The sequence below is a fragment of the Falco peregrinus genome, chromosome 10 (assembly GCF_023634155.1).
Source record: "Falco peregrinus isolate bFalPer1 chromosome 10, bFalPer1.pri, whole genome shotgun sequence".
Taxonomy (NCBI): Eukaryota; Metazoa; Chordata; class Aves; order Falconiformes; family Falconidae; genus Falco; species Falco peregrinus.
In genome coordinates this window covers 514,065-535,616 of record NC_073730.1, presented here as the reverse complement: position 1 = coordinate 535,616, position 21,552 = coordinate 514,065, and the positions used below count along the sequence as shown (strand labels likewise).

Here is a 21,552-nt window from a genome sequence, read left to right as displayed (position 1 = left end):
GCCCATTAGGCTCAAAGCAAAATAAAAATCATACTGTTGCACCAATACAGTGGGAAATGCTAAATTTCCTTGCATGGGTGCCAGCCAGCACAGCTGCCAGAACAAAAGTTAACGTTCAGAACAAAATCACCGTGCTGTGACCTTGTTCTCAACACAGCCGTTTCCGAGTTGGAGGGATAGACAGACAAGAAAAGAGGAGAAAAGTAGCCATGGTGGCCTGCCCGGCTCCTACCTTTGCTCTGCATGAAGCAAAACTGCCTGCTCATCCAGAATGAAAGGAATTAATGTTGCTGCTACATGTGTGGACAAACTTTTAAACACATGTCACTCAGCTAAACTTATTTCTGTAGAATCTGAGGAATAACAAACTAATGTAAGCAGAAATAACCCGTAGGAATTACCTATACGCAGGCTTTTACCAGTTTAATGTACTTAAATGGAAACCTTGGGTATCACTGGCATCAGAGGAAAGAGTGCAACTAACAGAAACCTAGATGCAAGAAAAATTCTGTTGGCACAGTTACATTTTTGTTTGCTCACAATAAGCCTTCCCCAATGATTCTGGGTTTTCCTGTTAACTAACTGAGATCACTTCCATGTAAGGGCGACTTTGTGCCTCTTTTTCCTTAGGAATCCAAGAAAGACAAGAAAGTCACTGGTTAGAGAAGCCTAGCAGTCAGAATCACAGGCTTCCCTCCCTGACTTGTCTTATACACCACTAAGTTGTTGATAGTCTTGCTCACTGCTTCCCTTCCTATTATGAAGCTTTTTGTGGCTTAATTAAATGTTTACCAAGCTGTTTGCAACCTTCCAACCAAGGCCCAAAGAGGGCTCCATTAACAACTCTCGTGATCAGGGATGACAAGAATTTGTCTCAGTTTATCTGTCTTGTCACTGACATAGATTTTTGGTTGAAACAGGTAAAGTTCTACTCAGTTTAACCCCACTGGAATAAGGACCAACATGCAGACACCACACATTTCTAAAGCATGTAACTAACTGCATGTTTTGCTGCACTTAAAATAGGCAATTCTGTGTTTCTGCAACAGACTCAAATGCGAGGGATTTTCACTCAGATTCTCAGTTTTGATTGTGTGCGCAGAGCTACCTAATGCTTAGTTCACAGCTGTAACAACGCTGAAGAACAGCTCAGCTGCAGAGAATGGACCATCAACATTTGTACCTATGAATATCAGCCACTACTTTTAGCTAAAGCACACATTTCTGGCACTGTCAATCACCAAGACCCAGCAGGACACACACCGTTGGATTGCATAAGACACCTACATATACCCTGTGGGGCCAGAATGGTGAAAACCCAGCAGAGAAAGAACTGCCAAATGGAAACAGCATATTGAAATGCCTGCATGCCTGAGATGAGGCAGCTCTATCAGGGAAGACAGAGCTTTTGGCAGGACATCCCAGAGCACACCACTCCCCTCTCCCCCCATTTAACTTTTGCATGCCCACCCTTTAAGGACCTCAGTCAAAAATCAGTGTCACCAGTAAACTGAGACAGAATCACTTTTCCATGAAGGAGCAAATAGATATTGAAACATCACACATTTGCTGTTGGGTTTGTGCATACATGGGGCAGTTACCATGGATCAGCAGTCACAGTTGCTTATTCCTGAGACAGCGTAGTCATATATATCAGAAATGAGCTTTGGCTTTAATTAAATGGTCTGAAATTCAAGTTTCATGCACAGAACTTAAGATCCTGAGATGCAGCCCAATTAAATCAAGCAAAATCAGACTGCTCTTTCTATACCTAAAGCACTAGTCTGAGACCGGCTCCTTTCACTCGGACGCTTTCTGGCTTTCGCTGCCTCCCAAGTCACCGAGAGCCAGTCTCCCTTTCCCCAGGCAGCAGCAGCAGGCAATATTTACCCCACTTCAGCGTAACCCTCCCAGCCTGTTCTGCTACAGAGTTATGTGCAGATATAGATAATACACCAAGCAAGCCTCATTGGAATAACCAAACAGATTAAATACACAAGTTATTTAACAAGCAAAACATCTAAGAGAGCACTTTTTCATACCCTGAATGGCACTAGTTGTTCAGACCATAATAATATGGTGTTATATTTTATTCTTGGGTCTTTGAACTCCTTCCCCATCCTCCATATCTGATCAGTAAGCACTGAAAAACTTCACATTGGGTAGCCCTCTCTTTAATTTTTACCTCCTTAAATCTCCAGTTCTCATCTCCTGGCAAAATCCATTTAAACAGGGCTCACAAGTTAATGGTTAAACTTGTTGTTTGTAGTACCATTAATATAGGTCAAGCAGCACAATAGTTACAACTGCTGTGAGGGAAGGTACATAAAGACACAGTAAGCAGTTCAGGACCTTATTACAACACGTCTATCAAATGCAGGGGTACAAACAATGTGCCTGATTCATCAAAAAGATAACTTCTGCTGACAGCACACACTGTTCCCTGGAGCCTCTTACGCATGGCTCAAAAAATAAAATTGGAAACGTAAACTACATAGACACATACTTGCAAATGTGAGTATGTTTCAGCACAGTGAGCATTTCTATGCAAAATACCAGATACAGGCAGCGGGAGGAAGTCAGCCCTAATTTGCATCACTGAGCACAGAAGAAATCAGCAACAGCTATGACTTTACTCTGCATTTTCTCTCATGTAACCAAGGGAAGAATTTGTCCCACCAGGCCCAAGGACACACATTTTTCACTGTGGGATGCACATGCATAATGCCTACAAGAGGGATTACCTTATGCTTTATTCAAGAATATTCAAAAGGACAGACCTCTCCGTGCCTCAAAAAGTTAGTATATCAGGAATACTGACAGTAAGTACTTTTTCAAAACTAACGGCACCGTAAAGCTTCACAACATGGATTACTTATGCTCAGCACCAGTCATTCACTGTCTGCCAATCCAGGTAGACATCATCCCTGATTCGGTTCCCAAGCTCCCGCAAAGTCCCTCCCAAGGTTCTCAAACTGAGGTAAATTCCCGGACATTGCTGGGGTGAAAGCAGAAAGAACAGCCAGGCCTGGAGACTGACCGAGCCTGCAAGGCATGTCGCTGGACACAATTATTAGTCCTTTTCACAATTATTTGTATCGTGACCGCATGTAGAAGCATCAATCAAGCCTGCAGTGTGAAGCGCATCCACCCTGGCAAAACCAAACATGATAAAGCTGGCTTTTCTGACCAAGCATTTTGAAAGTATGAATAGCATTTCAACCAGTTTCTCCCTTTTAAACTGAAATATATCTAAAAACCTTTTGTCTCAGCCTATTCACTAGAAGACTTTACTCATACCCAAGACCTAGCAACTGTAATTCCAAGAGGACCAGTTTGATTATTCTTAATCAGGATATTTTACTACATATAATAAAATACAGAACCAATACCAGAAGAACAGAAGTCATTACAGACTAAATTTATAATGTGCCTCAGATTTTCTTTCAGACTTCTGTGTTTTTTCATTGGTAAAAATTGAACACCATTTTCTTCCATTTATCTCACTGATACAATATTTTGCATTTCTGTGATACCTGTTATCTCTTATTTCAATATGCTTTATGAACCTTGGACTAGATCTTCAGCAAGTGTGAATCACCATAGCTCAATGCTGACTAACAAAACTCTTTTGAATCACACTACTTGAAGAGTGATTACTGCTGTTGCACAGCCCTGTAGACAGAGAAGGGACACGTAACAATAACATGACATTAAACCACAGTAGATCTCAGGTGTAATGCTACTAGTATTTTATGAGATAAAAACACCTCGTGGAATCATGATTTTAAACGCTGCTTAAAGCTCACCGAAAGCATTCTAACCACTTTGTGAATGTTATACACTGCTACACAAGCCCCATCTGGGGTGTTTTCCAGTAAAAACAGATCATGTCACAATTAAAAAAAGCACTGTTGACACTTATTAAATTAACTCCAGTGCATGTTATATATACTACATAATAAAAACAGATCAACAGACTACTCTGCCTTCTCATTGTACTCATCCTGGTAGGACAGCCCCTCGTGACAGTTTGAATTATAAAATAGTTTGCTTCAAGACAAATAGCAGCATGATAAAGGGATTTTTATGCATTCATCTGGACATTTTTTGTATTCCATATTACAGGTCATCTCTAATAGCTTCATATGTTGCACTTCCCGCACTAGAATGAGATGCACTCCACTTTAGCACAGATGTACAGGAAACTCTGCTACAGAATAGTTCCTCTCTGTTATCAGAGCTGAATCCTTTTTGTACAGAAACCGTTTATAATAATGAAAACAGCATTGCCTCACACTATTGTTTTTCTTGAACATCAGTAAAGATTTCATTTAATTCATCTGATCATGACGAAGGAGAAATAAAGTAACACAAAGACAAAAAAAACGTCCACAGAAGGTTATGAATAAGAAACGTAAGAGTTCAGAGAATATAATGTAACTGCCTGTAAAAACACACGTGACCTGTTGGGAGTGAGGCTGCTTCCTTAAGGTGCTGGAGGGGTCTCTCTGCTCAGTCATCTGGGAAGCACAAGGTGGAGTTGTGCCCTGCTGATATTCAGATTTCTAAGGGAAGAAGGAAAGGGCTATGTGTTCTCCCACCCACCACCACTGTTTCACCCTAAGAAGATACCTGCCGATTTCCAGCTAGCAACACTTCATCCCATTTAATATGGGGAAATAACAAGTCACTTTGAAATCCAGCAGAAACTGTAAGTCAGCCAACTCAGCAATATCAGCCTCTCCAAAATGCCATTCTGATCCTGAAGACATGCTGTATTTCAGTGAATTTCCCCTTCTATTATTATGACTGTCCTGTTTAAACACAGTTTTAGGATGGATACAACTAAAGCTGTTGATGTGGCTAAGGTGCTTGGTGAACACTGATAAATCAATACAATTCTGCACTCAGATGTACTTCCATTGGGTTAGTCGGAGTGACAATTCACCTGGTTTCTACCAAAATGTCAATAGAAACACATCTGCCAATAATGCAGCCCTGAGTTAACATCACACCATTGTAAAAGTGGTGCAAGTTTCTGTGAAAACCATTAGGCCATAATAAAACCCTTAATATCTCATGAAACCTAGTTCCTTACTAGGGAATCTGTGTACCCACTTAAGAAGCAGATGGATGGCCCTAGAAATACGACACTTGCTGTGAAGAAATGTAGACTGTATTAGTGTATTACCTTATTAGTGTGGTACCTTATCTAAAAGCATGTTCACACTGCGGGGGGGGGGGGGGGGGGTACCAAGTAGGCTTCATCTCCAAGTTATGTACTTTATTAAGGCTTCTCCTCTTGTCTGGCATTCTTGAAACATGATAAACTGTTCAGAAAACTACAAGTAGCAAACTCTCCTTTACAACACTTGGGTAACCTGGTAGGACAATAGGGCCTTTGTGCCTTGTAGTGACTCTGGGACTGAATCATATCATCACAGTAATTCAAAATTCACTAAACAGCTTCTCAGAACAATGGTATAAAAGCAACAGAGGCTTAAGGAGAAGTACAAAGTACTATACATTGCAGACAGCTTTTGACATTGTGGGTAATGATATCAAATAAGATAAAGTGAGGATCACTTCATTCACTATCCAGAAACTTTGGTCTGTCTGCTTTAAAGATGGTTCTTTTTAACTTCCACAGGCAGAAAGCTGCAGGCTTACAGGTCCTGTCTGTGAAACTCTGCCAGGTCTCAGCATTCCCCTGTGCACAGAGACGTCTTGCATGGAAAGCTCAGGTTTCTTGAAGGTTTCATTTTAACATGTGTAACTTGTATTTCTAGTCAGCTTATCTTAAAGATGGTTTGGCAAAATCAAAAACATAGCTGTGGAAATTCTGGGATGCTTAGATTTTGGGCAAGTTTATCAAAATAATATACTTAAGTGGGTTCATAGTTGTTTTTATAGCAATCAAGGCATAGAAACTGCTTCAGAGATAAAATGATACCTTCTTGTAAAGACTGTATAGAATTCAGCCCAATAGACCACTTCCAGATATAATAAATGCGTATTCACTTTTGAAGTTATCAACAGTTACCTCCCACATGAGGCAGTTAAGACATATTGACATGGCTGTCTGAGATGAATCCTTTCTCAACAAATGAACTTTTGCAATAGGATCAGGATTAGCTTCAAATCCCATCAGAATCTATTATAAAGCCCCAGAACTAAAGCTTTTTAGCATTTGCTGTAGTGTTTGGTGTTGGGTTTTTTGTTGTTTTTTTAAAAAAGAACAGGGCTTTTTTATATGGCAAAATCACCGAGGCTGTAGCTTCACCAACAGTTCTGCTCTAATAAAGCTCCCTGCAAGAAAGGTTTTCCCTGTGCAGCTGCTTTCAGCATAGACCAGATCAGGAATGGGGTCCCAACAGCCCCCAGAGTCCAGTGTAGTCAGAGGGACTCAGAAACTGAAACAACATTGTTGATTGCAACTTTCCAGGTGAACAAAACCATGGGGATCCAAAGACCATGCTGCAATTGAGGCAAATGCTATCAAAGGATGTAGAGAACACAGTACAATATCAAGGGTTAAAAGCAATTCTTATTCATCGGGAGACTTCAGCACAAGAGTACATCCTTATGCTACTAGTGTTGCACATATAGAATATTTCCTGTACCCCTTCTTTAAATAAAAGAACAATTTCTAGTAACAGCAGCAGTGCAACATCTTCAACATCTACATTTCAGAAAGTTCGCGGTGCAGGTGCCAAATTTCAGACATATATGGGAAGCATCAGCCAGAGGAAAGCTGTCCAAAACTGGAGACAGTGAAGGACCAGGCAAAAAGGGAAAAATGAGATCTAAAGTCAAAAGGGAGGGGAAATAAAACCAGTCAGCAACAGAATGAAGAAGCAAGAGATAAAAACATTTGTGTTTGAAGTAACAAAGCGTGCTTTCATTCACGTTGTGGAAACATTTTAAGCTACCACAATTTCACTTGAATTCTGCTAGTTTCTTAAGACTACTGATACTATAGGAGAAATGATATAGAAATCCTTGATGCCCTGCCAAAATCCTAGAGTCTGTTGCAAAATTACAGAACATTTTACAAACTTTTGAAACTTCAAACCAACAAAGTCTCAGCACTTGTTCCTTCCCAACATTTTATACAACTACTGTGTCAGAGACTTGACTAAAACGGTTCTCACCAGAATGTTAGGAAAGTATTCTAGTTCATTATTTCTTTTTATTAAAAAAATGATAAATCTCGTTGGAATCTCCACCAACTGAAGTCCGTATCTCTATATTTGCCTGAACACGGATCTTGAGTCAGAAAAAAGTTCCATCCCTCTTCTGTCATTTGTCTCAGTGTGCTTTGAGTAAATAATTGATCCAGTACATTTATTTATTTTAAGCTCAATGGATGCTTGCTCCAAGGCTGAAAATCATCACAAAATGGTGTATATTTTATAGTGTGTGAAACTCTGATGCCTTAACAAGAGAATTCTATACAGCTTCCTGACATAAAAGGTGAGGATCCAAGGCAGGCAAGATACTTCTCTTACAGCCAAATAGGAACACTTGGCATCCTACCCTCACTATCAGATTCAGAACTTGCCATGCTGTTAATATGAAATGAAAAATCAATAGTTATTGTTCTGTCATTACTTCCCATCAACTGATGCATGAGTGTCAAACATTACAGCGAGTTAATAGTAACACAAGGCAAAGGGATCATTTTCCAGAAACATGCTAGAGCCACACATTATGCATGTCCTGGCATTAACCTCTCACCTGGGCAAGCTCTCTGTCTCCTCTCAACACACTAGCAAGCAGCTGAGAAGGGCTGTGCATCCACACAGCAACCACCTAAGCTGGAGCTGGAGCAAGGCTTCTGCAAGCAAGATCTCGTGAAGGTCAGCAGTGCCCTGTCCAAGCACCACTAAAGGGTGCCCTTTGTTGTGAACTACAGAGCAAAATTGCTTCCCGCTTTATAAAAGAAAAAAATCCAAAATTATATATCCATAGGGAGAATCCTAAAATTATCAGACTGCTATTTGAAAAGCCTTCACATCCTAACTGAGAAGCACACGCAAGTCCCCGTGCTTCATTACAAAAGTAGTTATGGCCCATTCTTAGGAAGGGATGAGGAAAGCTCCTACAAAAGCTGTCAGGGAGCAGTGAGGGCCAGCTGCACCCTGAGGGGAAGAAAACTAAGAGCTAAGGGCAGCAACAACACAGACCAGGCAGGGAGCTCACCGGCACAGCACAGTCCCACGGCACGGCAGCCGATCAAGCAGTGGTGGCAAGTCCTACCAATGCTCCCATGGTCCTTGGGTGGAAGCAATAAAATCCGCCAGGTCTGAGGCCAAGCCAGGAAGCCCAAAGGATCGCTCCGGTGCAGGTTCCCCTCCAGCACAGCTCAAGGAAGGGGCTGGGTCACACAGCTGGAGCTTAAATGAGCCGGTGGCCCCGTGGGCAGGCAGCCAGGGAGCGGCCCTGGTGAGGCCTATTAGTGCCCTGGCAAAAGTTTCTCTTTCTTTACCATCCTACTATTGCTCTATTCAGTACCTCTTACTCTGTATACACGTGTATATTTCTAATACAGAATTCTCCAGCAGTCGCGATCAGGTCCCTGTCTCGGCTGTACACGCTGTTGTCTGGGCCACTGAAAAGCGTTTCAGTCTGAAGGGAAGGCAGGCAGGAGTGACCAGGGGACAGCAAGAGCAACAGCTGTAGGAGGAGAATAACATCAGTTCACAGTTATAACAATACAGAAATAAGGGTATCTGAAATCTGTTTATATTTCCTGGTGTGGTAGAAGTACCCAAAAGCCCTAGTTCCAGGCAAAAAACTTTGTCTAGGCACTGTACAAATGGAGTGGCTGGACAGGAGCTGGAGACTTGTGTGCCACCATTAGCAGCGGAATTTAAAGCTGTTCCCTGAAAGTCAGGATCCCTCAGAAATCCCAGGTGCTACTGCTCTCCCCAGAAATATAAGCACTCTAGTTCCAGGGTCATCTGCATTTTTCACTGTGGTCTAAGCATATAAAATAAAGTAAGTGTACTGTCTACAAACTGTAGACACATTGTATAAAAGGATATAAAAATATTAATTAATACGTTATACTGATCTATTATTCATGTAACTGCACTAGGGAGACTATGTTCTTGAAGGAATAAAGTATTTCTCAGATCTTGTTTACTTGTTCTGTTTTTTAAGAACTGCAACATTTAGCAAGAGTGATTCCTAGATGACTTGGAAGACAATGAAAAAACTCTTTCTTCAGTGCTATATATGCTTATGAAATCTACGCATTGGACAGAATAGATATGGGGTTTTATTAGAAGCTTACATCTAAAGTAATTACTGCTATTCAGATTCCAGCATATGCCTCCAGAAAACAACCATCTTAAATTTTAAATTGCCAAGAGAAAGTCTAGTGTTCTGTTTAATTATTAGTGCCATAAACCAGAGCAATATTTACCTGCCTATAACAGAGCTTAGGAAAATCCACTTATCTCTCCTGCCAGGTGCTACGTTTCTCACAGTTATTAATAAAATGATCTGAAATCCTTATTTGTGAATGGCCTTTATTCCACTTTTCTCTCCTGTCCAGTGTCCTTCCCAATGAAAGTCGGCTTTGAAATTGGAACAGACTGTGCACTTGCTCATTGGGAATATAGAAAGAAGTGGAAGCTCTTCCCTACACCAGCTCTGACCCCTCACTTGAGCCCTAAGTTTTGACTCCTCCTCCCCCTGGCTGCAGGGTGGCCCATCTCAGCCTCCAGACATCCTGCCATTCCTGGTTCAATAAATGAGTTTCAGTGAGGAGGCCTGCTTTCCTTACACACGAAACGCCACTCTGACCTGCTTTCTCTTGCCAGTCTTTCACCTCCCCTTAGCATTCAGCTCACTCTTATTCATGGTCTCAAGCAAAACCAGTCCGTGTGCTTCCTTCAGGAGTAGAAATTAGTCAGGAACTCATCAGAGCACTCAGGGTCTTCCAGGATTTACCTTCCTGAAGTAAGTCTTGGTATTTCCATCCTGCCTCAAGCTAAGGTGTCGGGGGGGAGGGGGTTGGGGTTGGGAGGGCGGGGGTGGTAACAGTGTCATCCTTTGCACGTATGTACATATCTTGAAAAAACAGATAATCTAGCTACCAAATTCAAAAGGTTTTTAGTTCCACTTAAGATCCACTTTAAGACTTTCCTCTCCTTCTCCTCCCTTCTGAAGTAATATATTCCTGACATTTTATTAATAGTGCTCTAAGAAGAAACTGTTTTCTGCTCCTGAGTGCTATGTGAGATGATGGATGAGTTCACAACACCTGTTACTGCTACATACGTGGAAGTAATTTCCCCCAGCCTGTTTCACAGAAATCTGTTCTTTTCTCACAAAGTCAAACACTCTGCTCCTATTTCTAGTAAATAACTCCTAGATAAGCTTTGAAAAGGTTCAGTGAGTAACTAATCGATATAATTTCTCTTTGTACACCAATAAGTTAGATTATTGAAGAAAAGGATTCGTGCAAGAAATTAAAATTGAAGCTACTTACATAAATAGACAGGAAGATAAAACTTGCCTAGATAGCTCTTCTCACACCAAGAAAAAGTTTTATTTCTCCAGTGCAGAGACCTAGCACTAAATCTGTATCCCACCAGAACTCATCCCACTCCTTCAGTTAAAGCCAAGAGAACTTCTGTGATCCACGACTGTATGCTTCATTCTGCACAGAACAGTTTTCCTCCTAAGCAGTCCTGAAGGTTTCCTGATTGCTCATTTAACCTAAGAAAGTTCTTACAAATGTCTGCATTTACCTCCTTTTCTAGATATGAATTTATTAGCAGAAATATTCACTAAAATGTTTGTAATTATTAGGGAAAAGCCACAAGAAGTAATTTTGTAATTCCTACAATTCATTATTCACCTCCAGATACAGTTTCTATTAAATTGTGGTCATCCAAACAGAGAACAGAAACACATGAGAGGTTAAAATACACTGATTAACGTAGTCAGGGAAAACACTTCACATTTTGAACACCCACAAAGAACTTACCTTGTTTCTGCTCACCAGAGTTGCATTTGAATATGCTGAAAATCACAAGTAAGGAGTAGCATACGCTGAAATGTATTTTAATGCCATTATATTCTATTACTGAGGTAATAAAAATAACATGTAACATATATATATGTAAGTAAACAAAAATAACAAGGCGTTTAATAGTGCAGTCATACCATAAGACCAAACAGGAACTGAGAATCAACTGATAGAATTAACTTAATAAATTAGAACTTTACATTTCAGTACTGTAATTACTTCACTGAAAAACCCAAAAGGTGAAGATCACCAGATATATCAGATTTTCTTAATTTCTTTTACAGAACTACTACTGGGGAAAAGGCTTAAAACTGTATTTTTAATGTCTTGGTTTAGCACATGTAAAATAATATAAAATTCATGAAGGTGGAGAAAATGCACTGAAGCATCCAAAAGAATTTTAAATGTCTGTGATAGATCAGGAGGAATATTGGAATGACTGTAACGAAGGATAGTTTTAAAAGAGCGATTTCCAGATCAAAGAACAGATTTTGCAAATCTCTTTCCACCTAAGCAAACCTCCAGCTGAAACCAACTGGATTACTCTCAGGACGAGACAGCTCATGCCAAGGTCAATGCCACGTCTGCCCTGGACTTTCAGTAGAATGAGGATCGTGTCCCTCATTTGATGCATGCTGTGCTTGAACACTTACCCTTCTGAGATGTATTGATAATAAAGATGACAATACCTTGAGAAGAGCAACATCCAAAATGTTAAAAGAAAATTACAAAATCCTGACTGACCTCACTAAATTTACACCAACGTATACAAGTCATGGATTGAAACTCTTTGAAAAGGTCACTCTTCATTCATCAGTCCATTTCCGAAGCTTATTTCTTTGCATCCTTTAAGTGCCCAAAAGAAACACAACTTGTGAAAATGGCCACGAGAGGAGAAACTCCTTCTGACTCCATTTTTGTGATAAATGGTTGCAAAATAATTTGATGTGCAACAGTCAAAGGAGGGATTGTTGCCAAGCTTTTGAAATCAGGTACACTTTCTTTGAGGGACATTTGTCTGGGGGACAAACAAGGGACAATTTCATCATACAAGAAGTGGGAAAAAAACCACCTACGTTTTTTTAGATTAATTATCTTCCTGAAAGACCTCTGACAGAAGCGCATGTGTGAAATAACAAAATTACCTTTCAAAAGCCTTGTCTTACCCTCTTGGGATGAAAAGAGGAAAAGAAAGTGAGGGAGGGGGCCTGAAAAACACCGAGATACAAAATGAGTTTATGATGCTTCAGCCACGGTTAGGAAAAGCTGCTCAGAGTAAGGTCAGTGGCTGCTTTACTGGGGACTTCCATGTGCAAAGCTACAGTTCAAAATTCCTGACCAAGCAAAGTATTCAGCCATGAACTCAGGTACGTAGCTTCAGTGGTGCAACGCATATACCTCTTTATGCACACCCTTATGTACTTTCTTCAGCTGGGGCCCAAACATATCTCTGCTAAACATACCAAGCAGCTGGATCACAGGCTGATACAGGTTGTCCTGGAGTTTCCCTATGAGTTTCTTTTCCCCCACTAGACTAGGTATAAAGAAAGGCAAAGAAAATCTGTCTGGTTATGCACCTGGCATACATTCCTCTATCCATGGAGACAAAGTATCAGAAAGGAAAAGAACATTTTTCAGTCACCCTGACATTTGATACTGATGCAAAAAAAGGAAAGGAATGACAGTGTTTGAAGCCAAAAGCATGAAGTTTCTTTATATTTCCTATGATTTAATATCTCTCTCCCCCACATAAGGCAGATTCCTTTATAGAGAGTCTTGCATATGGGCCAGCAGTGCTCCAGCAACATCTCTGATGACAAAGTGGAAAGTTTCTAAGCACAGTATCATTTGCAGTATTTCTCATTTATTTTATCCCCAGTCCCCAAAGACATGCTTTTACTGATGAAATAAATGACTGTTTTCATTTTTTATGAATTGAATTGAAAATCTATTTGATGACCAAATGAATTAGAATAGACAGAGAATCAAATTGTTTAGGTTTGTATGAATTTTGTTGCAAAAGCTGACTTCCAGCTTTCACTCAGTCTAAACTAATAAAAAATACCAGTGACCCTGAAAAAACACTCATAGTATCTGTTTAATGAGACTTTTAAATTAACTTTTTTCCTGTAATAAATAGGAAGATACACTCACATAGCATGTTTTGCTTTTAAAGCATTTCATACATGTTGCAAGCCAGTAATATTAATAGAATTGCTGTGAGGCACCTTGGTAGAGTTTGCTAACTTTACAAGTATAATTACAAGTATAAAAAAGCGGAAGAGAAACTTAACTTCTAGAAGATTTTGGTGCATAAATCTATATGATTTTACTCACTGTATGTACCATAGATAGAGTATTTATGACTTATTAATTGGGTGAACAATTGTCTGATTTATACGCTCCAGCATGGTAAATAAAGCAAACAAAAGGCACGTGCAGTTGTTTAATACGAATTTGGAAAATCAGGCCTTCCCTCTACAGCCTGCATCCTTGCTACGAGGGGCTCTAGAGGGGGGCAGTACTGCACAGACCAAGCGATAATTCAGGCCTCCTGGCCGTAAGGCCCAATTGCTGCGTGGTTCACCACATCAACCCCATTTTCAGAGCAGCATTCTAGCTCTCATCCAGGCCAGGAGAAGCCTGAAAAGCAGTTCAGTTTGAGCAGGAACTAACCTGTCTGCCACTTTATCATCAAAGTCTAACGACCATGACAAAGTATATAAAAGAGCATATGCTGCTTTACAGCCCTCTGCAAATTTAAAGAGAAAAAAGCTCCCACTGACTTAAAGAGCTTCAGATCTAGCCCACAGTGGAATAACTTCACTCTGTTTTTCAAGATACTTGAAATATCAAATATCATCTGATTATTCAAGCTCAGTGAGTCTGATCTCCCAAAGTGTATGCAGGCTTGATCTATCAGGCTACAGGTGCAGAGGCTGCCAGTGGCACCGCAGGGCACAGAGAAGGCACGCTGCACTCAGGCTGCTGTACATGCAGCACCACATCACCCAGGGAGCTGGCGTGCCCCTGCCTTCCCTCTGGCGGGTGTGAAAGCAGAGCCTCACCCACTCACAGCTGAGCTGAAAAATCACCCCGTCATCTACACACCCACCTTTACAATGATTATTTACAACAAAACACTTGACAGCCATCTGACATGCTGTGGATGGGCATTACACCCCGCAGACTTAGAGGTGAGCGCAATACTGTCTATGTATCATAATCCTGGGTATCAGTGTTTAAATATGCTGTAAAGCTCTTTACTGAGAAAGTAGTGTACGCTTTCAACTAAATGGCTACAGCCTGGAGCTACTCTCCAACCTGAAGACTGGGGCAATAAAAATGGTTTTGTCTGACAAACCATCGCCAAGGATTTGCTGGTGCTGTTACTCAGAGTGTAGAATCCCAAGAGCACTCAGAAGCCTCCTTTAAGGAATTAATGCTTGCTTGTTTTGCCATCCGAAGAGTGTTTACAGAAGCCAAAACAACCATGCTTGCTGTCCACTGTGCAAAGAGGTGATGACATCAAGAAGACAGGTCACAAGTCTGAGTTTATAGTCATTACACTTAATGTTGGTATGGCTTTTCATCCACTCACTATGATCTTATGACCCCACAACTTTACAACCTTCCACTCTCTGGGCTTCATAGCACCTCTCCACTCTTAGGTTAATCATTTCTCTGCCATTATCTGCCAAGAGTTCTTATCTCTTTTGCTGTCACTTTATAACAGGGTCCTCTTATCAAGCTGTACAAAATCACGTGACGGTGCCAAACCTATCACAAGTTCCAATTCTTCTGATTAGAGACTATCATGAAATGGGATACATGGTTTACAGCAGGTCACTAATGCTGGAAAAAGTACAGAGTCCACTCAAAGACATGCTTGTTACTTTCTGAATTCTTGGATATTTTTTTTTGTTGTTCATCACGCCGACTTTCACTAAAGGTTATTATAGCCTGGGTCTCAAGGACAGAAAAGTTTACAGGCTACACCTCTTCTGTACTCAATGCGGTATACCTTGCACCCAAGGGTACTATATATTTATACCTAATAATGTCTTCTGGTTCCCACACAGTCATCATACAGGAATCTATAAAACATGGACTTACATCAGTTGGTAAGTAACAGTTTTCTAACTGTTTTGAAGACTCTGCATAAATATGTTAGACCTGGGGCTCTCCAAACTGAAAAAAATCATTCCAATCGGGCAAACCAACAAAACTGATTAATTTGCACATGTATTTAGGCAAAAGAAGAACTTTACCATACAGCGTAAAAATGTAAGAAAGCAGCTGACAATTCAGTGACTAACGATTTTCTCCAGAGATAATGTGATTATCAAATATGTAAGCAGATAATTAATAGTATCTTTATCTATTACAACTGCTAGTAACTGTGAAATTGTGCGTGTATAAACATTTGCAAAAATTAGATTTAAATTGCTTCTGGCCTGACTATTCTTGTTGAAGAAAACCTCAGGAATGTTTTTGGGTCTTTTCTGTAATACACATGTCAAATGCAGGTTATTTTCTATAGCTAAAAATGCAGATATATCATCAGATATATCATCATCAGCGAGGGTGGGCTGGATAACAAAAGTCTATTAAGACTCCAGAGCAGCAAAGCAGCGAATAGTTTCAGTAGCATATGGAAATAGCACCCTCTCCCCATCAGAAAGCCTGCAGGTGCAGGTCGCTCTGGCTTGCAGGCACAAGGGGCATTGCACAGGCAGCTGCCCCAGGCTGCCAGGGCTGCGGTGGCGGTGGCTGAGCCATGCAGGGGAGGTGCTCCTCCCCACCACCTCCCCACCCTTCTCTCACACCTACCTCGAGTCATTCTGTCTCTCCCCAGACACCGGGAGGGAGGTGCCTTTCCTTTGGCGGGCGATAGCATCCCCTGCCCTGTCATCCTGTGCCCAGGCTGGGGCAGGGGCTGAGTGGGACTGGAGAAGGTTTGCCAAGGGAAACCTTCATGGAGTGGAAGGCTCTTCACAAGCCAGCACAGCAGCACAGCAGGTTCCATGACCCAGGGTTTTTCAAGGCTGCGTCTCAGCACAGCAGTTTATGGCAAGGATGAAAGAAGGGAGCTTTGGCCTGCATGTGGGAACCAGGGCTTGGTCTCCTTCTTTTGCCCCCAGTGTGCATCATCAGATGGCAGATGAGGTGCTCACCCTGATGCTGGGTGGGATACGGGCACCTCACCACCAAGGGAGGCTTTGGGACAATGCCACTGCACCAGCTGCAGGAAACAGCCCCAAACACAGCTGAAACCTGGTCTTGATCTCCTGGGTGGAGCTGCTGCTTCTCGTAAGGGGAGGGTGCCGGTGGGAGGGGGTCCGGCCTCAGGCCTGGCTGTGTCCCAGGCAGATGGCCCCCAAGGGCTCCCTTCTCAGTCTCTTCACCTGCTCTACACCTCCTGCACAAGAACCATGCCCCATGCTGTAGCGAGGTTTGCTGGCTGCAAATGGGTGGCTGGAGGACTAATGTCCCATGGATCGCACCACCAGGCCCACAACCACCTGCCTACTGGCCAGCTGTGCCTGATAGCAGCCCCACTCCAGGATGGGACTCTGGTGCTTCTCCTCAGAGGGAGCCATGTGGTCCCTCTGGCAGTGTTGTCAGGGTATCCCATCCACAACAAAAGGAAGACACAGGGCCCTCCTGAGCTGTTGGGCATGGCTGTGACCAGGGTTTGACCATCAGGCCAGAAGGTCTGATCTCAGCAAAGCCACAGAGAAGTCAAAGCCAGAGACCCTCTGGTGCTTCTCTACAGGTGTGGGGTGCTGCTCTGCACAGCTGTGCCCCCAGAAACACATGGAAAATGGTGGGGGGCAAGTCCAGCTTCCCCTCAGGCCTTGCTCCAACTTTTGCTCTTTCTGCCTGCTAGGGAGGGAAAGGTGCTGGAATAGCCTTTGGGCCTCTCTCCTCAGCCTTCAGCATGGGATAGTAACCTAATGATACCTCACATGTATCTGAGGAGCTCAGATAAGGTTTTTCAGGGTGAAAGGGTACAGCCCAAGGGGAAAGGAAAATAAGACACTCTTATCTGTTATATTTAGACCAACTAAGTGCCATTTTCATAGTTCCCAAAAGACTAGCAGGCCTGAGTTCCCTAAATCATGTGGATCTGAGAAACAAATTGGTGGGAGATGTAAGTCAGCAGAGCGCTCTTGTCACCGTACCTCCGAAATGCACTTATACGTGTGCTGTATCATGGGTATACCAGGACAGATTCACAAAGCATGGCCCAGAAAAAAGCAGGTCTAAAACCCGTGAAATTCTCCAAAACCCTGTGCGCAGTGGGTCAGGCAGAGGGTTCTGCCTTTGTGTGACACTGCACAGTCAGAGCCCATGGTGGCATCTCTGAAAATCCCATCTAACTTGGCACTGTAAACCGATCACCGCATACCTGTAAGGGTTAAATGAAACCAGCACCACCCAGTGGGCCTCTGCTTGGAGCTGGGGGAACCAGATAAGAAGGAGCTGGATTGTGTTCTTAGTTGCACTTGGAGAGTAAGTCTTTGGAAGAAAAAGCTGTCCTACCAGAGTGCGAGTGCAACCCGCAGCAGGGCCAAGAGCTCTTCAGAGTAAATCGCATCCATGGTCTTTCACTTTTGTCCAGTCCCTCCCAGTGCCTCCTTTGCTTTTTCCTCTCTAAGCAGAGGCAGAGCGGGTGGGCTCATGAGGGCCTGCCACGAAGCCCTCGCCCGCCAGACCCCCAGGCCAGAGGCACTTGCTGCTGCCCCTGTCGCAGGGGCTGAGAGGGCCCTTGTGAGGGAGCACCTGCTTTGCAAAGGTTTACCCGGCGCAGTCACCCATCTGGGGATGGAGAAGTTAGGCTTTGGTCTAAATCAGTGACGTGTCACAGCAAGAATGACCTAGCTTTCTGGCAGCAAGGAGGGCCTGGTCCAGCTCCCATGAACGCTGGGGACACTCCACCGAGTCACATAGCAGTGTCTGTCCCTTGCGGAGCAAACACAACCAGCCTGGAGCTGGGGTGTGAGCCGGCACTACCTGTTGTTGGCAATTGCTTTTAGGTTTACAGTCATATAGCCAAAGAGGCAGCTGGTATTCACAAAACCTTAATAGTACATCCTATCCCCTAGACAAAGAAAATTGTATGGATTTAGGAAAATTTTTATGGAAGTGCCATGATTTTTTTCTTCTGCCATGTTCCAGGGCAATACAAAGCTACTTGACTAGTTTCATGTTTACTCTAATCAGCCTTTTGTCTTAGTGTCATCAGGGACACCATGCAATTTTTATAAGCATTAGCTGTGATTATTTAACAGAAATAACTGTTTCACTAACTTGAAAAAATGGTTATAGGAGAGGAAAAATAATCTACTTGCAGTCTCTTACTGTAAAATTTTTCAGCTTATATAATACTTACTGCCATCTTAATTTTAAAGCATGTCCTCAGGCATTTTACAGTATTATAATTAGTGCTATTGAGTTTGGCAAGGTTTGTTTTTCTGTATTATTATTATTATTATTATTATTAATAGAGTGGATATATAATGAAATTTCATACAATTAACACAGAAAATATTATCTTTAGCAGTTTGGATTAGGATTTTGCCCAGCAATGATGCAGGCAAAGCTCCCACAGGAGTGAACAGTTTAGGCTGTGTGGGCACTGCAAGACCTGAGCTGTAGGTGATTTCTTTTTTTTTTTTTTTTTAACAGTGAAATTCTGGTGCCATTCTTTAATCAGTTTTCTTCCCATTAAATACTTTTCCCATCACTGTACTGCAAATGAGCTATCTACAAAAGGGGCAGTATTTACATTTGCACCCGATTTTTTCCAGTTAGTCTGATTTTATATGCCCAAATACATGAGGCAAAGTAACAATGCTGATGCCTGTGGTCTCCAGAGGGAAATCACCATTGCTGGCAAAACTCCTCCAGCCACTCGTCCGTGTGGGTAATTTAGAGGTCAGCTCTCAAACTTGTCTTTATATAAGGTGAAAGGGAAGAATTATCTGCAGCAGGAGTTGTGTTTGGCTGCATTGTGGGGAAAACGGTTATAGAGTCTCATGCCAGATTACTATATAATGCCTAGTGTTTACTCATATATTACACAAGTACCTTATCTATATTACATAGATATGCAAACATATATGAATATATATTAATACACTCTTATATACAATGAACAGAAATGAATACATAAAAAATCCTTATTAAGATTTATCAGTATAAACTATGCTAGTTTATCTTCTCGTGGTTTGTTTTATGCTTATGTGTGGAGAAGGAGAGAGAGATGAGCTTAAACTTTTTTCATTATAAAGATGAGCTATCAAATTATTTTTTAAATAAAGTTTTCCAAGCTTCAAAACATAACTGGGGGGGGGGGGGGGGGGGGGAAGGATAAGCAGACCTAAAACATCTTTTTTTTTTTCCACCAACAGATCAAGGTCAGTTGTCTCAGCAAAAAAAAAATTCATTTTTAAGCCTGTCTGTGCAAGATAGAAATCAATTATCTCTTACGATACAGCGGCCGGCGCTCAGCCCTGACAGGAGCTTTGCTTGATATACAAATACGTTTGGTGTTCTGTTTCCAGACCGGGCTCCGGCTTTTGAACCAGGCGCTGGCTCCGTCGGGGCAGCGCAGGCAGGACCCTCAGCAGGCCCGTCAGTGACCGACAGCGCGGGGAGGGCCGGGGTCGGGCGGGGGTCGGGCGGGGGTCGGGCCCGCCCGCCGCCTCCCTGGGGCCCGGCCGCGGCCGGGCAGCGGCCCCGCTCCGGGGCGGGGGGGGGGGCGGGGCGAGGCCCTGCTTTCGGACCCCCCGCTCCGTTACCGGGGGAAGCCGCCGACCCCGCGGCAGGCAGGAGCGATCGGAGCGGGCACGTTTTGCCGTCGCACCGTTAGCGGCAACAGGTCGGCGCGGTGCGGGACTAGAAGGCGTTTTCCCTGCGGGACTCGTGTAATTTATACTAAAACAAATAATAAATAAACCAAGGCAAAGCCACCCAGCAGAGCTCCTGCTGGCAACACGCATCTGCCAGTGTCCCGACGGCGGCGGCTGCCGCCTGGGACGGCGCGGTCCGGGGCCGATGTTCCCGCCTCCCGCAGGGGGCCCCGCACCTTCCGCGGCCCGGCCCCGCAGGCCTCCGGCTGGCGCCGCCGAGCCCCCGGGAAGCCGCCCGGAGCGCCCCGGCCGCTGCCCGCTCCCCCGCCGCCGGCGGGCGGGACACGGGGCACGGCGGCCCGCCGCGGCCCGGGCCGGCCGGAGCCGCCAGCGGCGGGACGCGGCGAGGTGCTGCGGTCCGGGTGACTCACTGGGCAGTGCCAGAGGCCAACCCAGCGGCACGGGGCCACCCCGCCCCGCTGGCTCCCGCTCCCCGGGCTGGCGCCGCTGCCCTGCGTGCGTGAGGCGGCGGCGCATCCCGGCGTGCGGCACCGGCCCGGCCGCGCTCGGGAAGCAGCTTCCTGATCAATACCCGGCTGTCGGGAAAGGCTCCCTGTGTTAGGCCGGGCAGGATCGACATCTCCGTAAGGCAGCAGCGAATGATTCGCGGCAGAAGAAAGGCGATAGGCTTTGGAAAGAGATCCTCTGTGGCGTGCGTTTTACTACAGAAAGTATTACAGCCTGAAGCACCTGCTGTTTCGCTGACAGTAGATTAAAAAAATTCTATATATATAGAAAAAAGTATATTCTTGTGTTTGGGTTTTGGGGGATTCCCCCCCCCCCCAGTTCTCTAGAGGGGACAGTTTGCTTTCTAAACTTGAGTCGGAGGCACTGAGCCTCGGCTCACATGAATGCCTAGGAATTAAAAGCAGTGTTTCCTTGGCAAAGTGATGAGTGGAGCCTGTTGGCTACGGGATTTGGAAGGTTTCGAGGTACTCTCCCCTTCGTACTGTAGGGGTGATCTGTTTATGACAAGGAGCGGAGGGGGGAAGACATGAGATGAAAGGAAGGAGGGGAGGGGAGGGGAGGGGAGGGGAGGGGAGAGGAGAGGAGAGGAGAGGAGAGGAGAGGAGAGGAGAGGAGAGGGGAGGGGAGGGGAGGGGAGGGAAGGGAAGGGAAGGGAAGGGAAGGGAAGGGAAGGGAAGGGAAGGGAAGGGAAGGGAAGGGAAGGGAAGGGAAGGGAAGGGAAGGGAAGGGAAGGGAGAACAGAAGAAAAGCGAGTAGAGCAGAGCCTGTATTGGACACAGTTTTCCTTGTGTGAACAGTCTCGTAAAGTGGGGCGTGAGAGGTGTGTGAGGCGCAGCAGCACGCTCGCGTTAGAAACTTCCCCAGCCGCAAGCGGGGCCCTGCGCCTGCCGCACCGCCCGGCCGCGTCCGGGGCCGCCGCGCTCTGCGCCCGCTGCGCCCGGGGCGGGGTCGCTGCTTCGGGGACGGGCTGCGTGGCTAAAGCCACCGGGTTCAAGTGCGTGATCGCTCACAGCGGCTCCGGGCTGGCGGCACACGGGAATGCTCAGCGGGAGAGAGAGCGGGGACAGGGTGCCGATTTCTCTCCTGTTTAAATGCTTCCCTCTAAGTCTTTTT

General features: G+C 44.1%; 1 protein-coding gene across 3 annotated transcripts in view; it reads left to right on the top strand.

Moving 5' to 3' along the window:
- The first annotated feature begins 14,854 nt into the window (after positions 1-14,854).
- Positions 14,855-21,552, top strand: part of NR5A2 (nuclear receptor subfamily 5 group A member 2) — a 96,164-nt gene continuing 89,466 nt past the window's right edge. For 2 of the 3 annotated variants that reach the window (XM_027793339.2, XM_005242020.3), the window contains exon 1: positions 14,857-15,174. In XM_027793339.2, coding sequence (XP_027649140.1) covers positions 15,111-15,174 — 64 coding nt within the window. In that variant the 5' untranslated portion in view covers positions 14,857-15,110. Of the gene's footprint in view, positions 15,175-21,552 lie in introns of all 3 variants that reach the window. The other variant, XM_027793340.2, reaches the window with a different exon arrangement.